We start from the raw sequence: 6,551 nt of genomic DNA on the forward strand, positions 1-6,551 counted from the left end.
ATGGATTCTGTGAAGAGATCCGCCATTTTGTTGTCATGTTTGTTGTGTGTCTTGGCGCCTTCTGTACGTGGAAGATGTATTCCGGCTACAGACGTTACTTGTGCCAAGAATTGCAAATGTGAGTACTGCAGCAATCAAAGGACGTTCGATGGCCTAAAATGCGATTGCAGCTTTAACGATTTCAGCGTGGTACCGAGAGACGTGCCGACTAACACAACTTTTCTGAAGTTATTGAAGAACAGCATAGCCAGGTTGAGGAATTCAGAGTTTTTAAGTCTTGGAATTTTGGAACGCCTTGATCTAAGTCACAACTTTTTGGACAGCAACGAGATCGATGGCAACGCTTTTGTTGGGCTCGAAAAGTTGAGAATACAAAGTCTTGAATTTAATAGAGCTCTTAAAGCGATCTCCGGTGAATGGTTTCGGCCATTAAAAAATCTTTGGAAACTTGATCTTGAAAGCGCAAGTGTTGAAATAATTTCAGAAGATGCTTTCAGATTCCTCGGGAAGTTGACATACTTAATACTCCGTGACAATAGAATAAAGAAGATCGAACCATCCCTCTTCCGAGATTTGTCTTCGTTACAGAAAGTTCTGCTCCAAGTAAACCAGTTGAAAACACTCCCTCCTGACATGTTCAATGGCTCCAAAAGCATTGACGAACTTAACGTGGCCAGTAACAAACTCATCACCATCCTTCCGGCTTCTGGACTTCAAAATATGGAGAACTTGAAACGACTGTCGGTGTACCAGAATCCCTTGGACTGTGGCTGTGATCTAGTGTGGTTTCGCCAGTGGATTGACACCAATGACGTCATCGTGAAACCTCACAACACCACATGTGCATCGGGAGTAAATCTGATGAAGTTCAGTCCGAATGATCTGCAGTGTGAGTTTCCCGTCGTCATGGTGACTTCCGTGTCCTTAATCGGATTCATCGCCGTTTGCGCTGCGATGGTAGTAATATTCAACAATATATGGAGAATAAGGTAAGGCATTTTTCTCTGACCCAGACAAGAAGTATTAATGAACAAGTCAATGGTTATATGCAAACGACAACAAATATTTTGAAGCGATGAGAATTAGATGAAATGAAAGGGACATTGCTAGTAACAATTTTTCTTCATTAATTTTGTTCCACAAGTATATCCTTTCCAAAAGCATGTCGAAATCAAAACTACCATCTTAACTGCATACGGTGTATACAGTATGCAAAGTTTTCTTTTGCTAAATTCATTTTAGTCCGGGTTAAGGTTGTTCCCATGAAAAATGCGGAAAAGTACACACATATATATGCTGTGTTGACGTGCTGAACACTTTGTATTGCGACGTGACATTGGGAGGAGAACAATACATTGTATTTTAAAAACAGAACAAACATGGTGGAATATATATAAACAGCTACAGTAACGGGACTTACAGCAACAAATCAAAAAGCCGCAAGCTGACGTAATTACTCCTGACAGGAAAGTCTATGCATGTTTATACCAATGTTATCGGTACTTTTTATTGTATGAAATGATTCGTGTTTATAGTTATAAAATAATCATCTGACCATCACGGAGTATTCAGTAATTTCCCCCGGAGGTTTCAGTCTCATATCAGTCTCATTTCCGTAGTGCGACATTTGAATAGCATTAGAGAAAAAAATGTTTCAAAATTTGAGGCCGCTTCGAGAACCCTGTGTATTTTTTTACAGCTGTGCAAATATGGAAATATATTATTAAGAAAGAAAGTAAAAAGACATGTGATGTCTGAAAAGAATTTGTGTTTAAGAAGCGGAGTCTGCAGGTCGTGTCTCCTTGTCGTGTGTATTATCCTTGTTCCTGTTGCACAGAGCAAGGTATTCATGCTCTCATTTAAACAATTTAATGGACCAATCCTCAATCCCTGGTTCTTGTATTAGTGGTTCTTGACATTGACTGTTTATATGATTTTAAGTCCTTTATTTACCTTTGAAATTGCTCAGGGATAAAGCTGACAGAGAAACTGCCCCTTTCAGCGTTCAGTTTCCGTTTATTGAAATTCAGATCATAGACCAGAAATTACTTGATTTCGGTATTTACGTCTCACATTGACAAATGTCTGATTAGCAATGACAAGGTGTGTTTCGAGAAACAGAATGAAACAAATCTCTCTTTTTGCTTGAAACAACAGTCATGTCGAAAACTGAAACTTTAGCACAAGGATTACAATTGATGTACTCGCACGTATATTCAGAAAAATATCATAGATATATTTATATTATAATTTTGTATTTTTGTGGATTTTTGAGATGAGAAGAGAGATCGGGGACGCTATTCTAAATTAAAGTAAATATACACAATACAGTCAAGCACATGTGGAAGACTAATTGCTTTTGTGCTTTGGAAGCATTGCGTCTTGTCTCCTATTACACTGTGTACATAACTTGTGTTTTCCTCGTATCCTTAACATATGATACTTGTGTATACCTAAGCTTTACTTTTTTCCTGGAAAGTTGATTCCCCCTGCGAAAAAATACTTTACCAGGTATTTTCCTCAAATAATTCAAAAAGTGAATTTGAAAGCGTTTACTAGTTTGCTATATTTTGGTAAAGGTGCACCGTTTCAAAGTTATCAATTTTTTTCAAGTGAACTTTGTGACCTCAAAACGTCGATTTTTGGCTGACTTTTTGAAGAAGGAAATGCAGTTTTCTTTGTTACTTGTGTACATGTTGCCTGGTTGAGGGAGCGTTATTTTTACTTTAGTGTTTCCAAGGATAGTGATTTACAGATGCATAGCAGGAAAAGGAAATTTGAGAAGAAAGAACGTTAATGCAGATTCCGGAATAAAACTTAGCGACATTTTCTAATTCCGAATATCAAGAATTTTAAAGTCTCGCTATCTCGGCGGTTTTATGCTGAACACGATTGGAACTAATTTGGGATAATTGGATGATGAAGTCTTGTCTGTTTTATCTGCAAATGTAAGCTCTTCTGCGTTTCTTTTCAAGCTACACACTTGTTTTCATGAGTAATTTTTAATATTGCAACATTCAGCTATATATAGGGCACCTAACACTTTTGAGAAATTTGAAAAATATGAAAATCCAATTATCCCAAATTAATTCCAATCGTGTTGCTATCAGTATTTCATCTGAAGACGCTTCAAAACAAACGTTTCACACCCTTCAAAGGACAGTTGAAGATCATCATCATCCTATTGTCAACGACACTGCAAATTTGTAACGTGTTTTTGTACACAGATTGATCCGTGCTAATGGAGCTGAGACTTGGTGTCTACATCAGACCAAAAAATGTCTATTTGTCATTAAACAATCCAGTTCATCAAAATTAACCAGAACATACCAATTTTCAACGGTTCGGAAAGCATATCATTTAACAGTCATTATCAGCCTATACAGGAGAGCTAGCGACGCTCTAATACGGACCAAAGGGGCCCTAACAAGACTTATGATTTCAGCTCTATGGTATTTTAGATACATCCAAATAATGGTGGTCCAATCTTAAAATATCAGGTAATCAGACGCTCACTATAAAATTATCAAAGCATTATGGAACTGTAGTCAAGAGGCAGTGTAGTCTAGATTGCATTGTGTCATTTGTAGTTTTCGGTTTTTCCTCTTTTCTTCTTCTGAAGCTCAATATAGTATATTACAGTTCATGCAGTTGTCCCAAACTTGTTCCGGTTGCGTTGATAATGTTTCATCTGCTCGGGCCATCAATAAGTATACCTAAATATGCCTAATGTGTATACGTATAATTTATTTACCTTGAAAGGCGCCCTCAGACAGGCTCTGATTTCTGCCATAAGGAGGGTTTGGTTCCGAGTTTTTCTGCATGTGGTCCAAAAAATCTTCATTATCGTCTTTTATGTTAACAGTGATACACTCATAGTTTTTGAATTCCTAGCTTCAAGTTTGTGACTGTCCCTGACTTCAACATCCTTCACTAAAATCTTGTAGGTTTATCTTTACTGGGTTTTCATTGAGTGTTTTTCAATTAATTATTGCTATGATTCCTCCCCCGTAAAGAATGTAAAGAATCTTACCAATAGGCATTGACATTACGCTTGAACATTCACGAAGGTATACGACGTTTCGCGAAGGTGGCAAAATTTTCTAGGACAAGCCGTGAACTCGAAACCTTCCGGAATGAACTGTTCGTTAATTTTAAAGGATGTATAATTTCTATGTCGGCATCTGTCTTATGATGCAATCAAATACAATCGCTGTTCCTGGATATTCGAGAGTGAACGGAATATGACCCGTATTTGTGCTGTCGCTTGCGATTTTGTAAGTGCGATTTGCTACATGTATTTCTATTTGAATCACAATACTCTTTACAAATATGGTGAATATTACTTTTTCCTAGTCGTGACATAGACGATAGAGTTAAGACTGTCTATGGCCGTGACCACATTTGTTGATAATTCGGGTATATACCGGGATAAGTCTTTCGAACAGGATTGACAAAATTAGGCGACATGACAGAATGGACCAAGATATGACAACAAAACAACTCCACGAACGAAGTAAATCCACACGGATTCTTTCCGTATTCGAAAAGTAAACGGAAAGTCATACACAATGTTTGACTGGTAATCGAACAGACAAGACAAGAATAATCATGGAAGAAAGTAGTCACATTAAATAACAACGCACACAAACAACTTCACAAAGCAAAAATATTGAAGAGGGTGTCTAAAGTGACAAAGGTGAAAAGAATTCGAAATGTGTAAAACAGAACAGATGAGCGAACCCACGTGAAACATCATTTAGGTTAAAAAAACAGATTTTGCCTTCATCTCTAGAAACTGAAACTTTTCACAAGATGACATCCGAGACGATTTGTCTGGCATGAGGCCTGCTGGCGCTCTTGTCGTATAGATGACACGATCTGGAGATCATTAACACACACCATTGACAACAACTATCAGATTTGCTAAATTTATCAATGAAGACACATTAACAATTTTAATAAATAAATATATTTTACGTCACACTTGGATTATTAGATAATTATAAGATGCACGCCAAAAGAAGGCCCCGGAATTCGAAATCTTTCCATTTCCGGGTGCTGACATCAAGTTGAGCCACAGGTCAAATATGATAATCTTATTGTGGACCTCTGGAAAATGATCCCATAGAACTGGGATCCAGCAGAAAATATCCATGCGCAAGCGATATTCGGAAACATACTATTGTTTTTTTCAAACATTCATTATCCTTCTTTAAAGATTACAGGTTTGATAAACGCGCTTGAATATGAAAATCATAAACTTACCTGTTGACGAGTCATCCTTCCGAGGATTCACTACTTGGTTGTCGATGACAAAAATGTTTCAGTGATATAGCTGAAGCACCTTCCAGTGCTTGACAAGTGCACTATTGTCGTTTCACCCCATTCGAACTCTAAGCAGTTTATAACAAAATTTGAGTAACACGACCAACTGTCTGCTGGAGAGGTTACCTCAGCCAACTGCCTCCACCAAAGATACGCGTAGAACACACTGGTATACATTTGTTTCAATTCTCTTGATGCACTGAGCGGAAAACAGTGATCAAGTCTCGGAGAGAAGGGCGGACAAAGTTTGATCTTACCAATACAGCTACTCGTGCGATACGTTCAGCAAAGAAAGATCTATTTTAATAGCACCCCATCGTCATTTGTTAGCACATTTCTGAATTTGAAGCTTTGCAAATGAAATGAACGTTCACGAGAAGTTCGAAGAGAAAAGGGAGCGGCCGGCTGTTTAATCAGCTAGATATACTGGTAAATGCACTTTATACAGAAAATAACGAATCAAATCCAGTACACAATCTGAAAAGTGAATCGCGGCTGGAGGCTTTAAAGAGACACTCGTCACACAACTTACACATAGCTCAACTACACACGCTACCCGATAACACACCTCAAACTACTGACCTGCTACAACAACTCATTCGTAGAAGTGGTAGGACCGCGTACACAGCATGAAGTAGAGTAGTCTTTCATGGCATCGTCATATTCCATAGTTTCCGGGTGGCTACCAGTACCTCTGTTTGCTAACTCCACCATTTTGTAATGCTGTTCTGGTTATTCTTCCCGTCCGAGCACGGTCCATCCGGTATCCCCAAATGTGACCGGAGGAACACAAACAAAATCTAAAACGTCGTTAAATCGCAAACTTTGGCCGCACGAACCCAACTGCTGAGTACTCCTTTGTATTGTATTCCAAGCTGGCATTTCTAAACTTGCCATCACGCCGGGCAGACGATTGCATACGGGACAAAGTGACGTCATCCATCTCATTGCAAATTTCGCATTGGGCGCGTTGATACAAACAAAAACACGTGCAAAACGAGAATGTACGTCAGCGCACGTGTTTATATTTGAATCTCGTCACATGACCAGGTAGGTGCACAAGACCGTAAAACACCGCAGTTGCGAGATGAGTCGTGCGTCTGTGTACAGACAGGGCAACTTATAAATATCTCACAGAAATGCGTGTAACCCTAGGCCTGTACGTGTTTGTACACGTGTTTCTGTTTACAACAGTGTAAGGAAAGCAATGCAGAATGAAATAA

The 6,551-nt window shown here is 38.6% G+C and overlaps 1 protein-coding gene across 1 annotated transcript; it reads left to right on the forward strand.

Annotated features, from left to right (window-relative positions):
• LOC139134441 (leucine-rich repeat-containing protein 4B-like) lies at window positions 1-993 on the forward strand. The gene has a single exon (XM_070701301.1). The coding sequence runs from the start codon at window positions 1-3 to the stop codon at window positions 991-993; it is 993 nt and encodes a 330-aa protein (XP_070557402.1).
• Window positions 994-6,551: the final 5,558 nt, after the last annotated feature.

The sequence above is a fragment of the Ptychodera flava genome, chromosome 6 (genome assembly GCF_041260155.1).
Source record: "Ptychodera flava strain L36383 chromosome 6, AS_Pfla_20210202, whole genome shotgun sequence".
Classification (NCBI taxonomy): domain Eukaryota; kingdom Metazoa; phylum Hemichordata; class Enteropneusta; family Ptychoderidae; genus Ptychodera; species Ptychodera flava.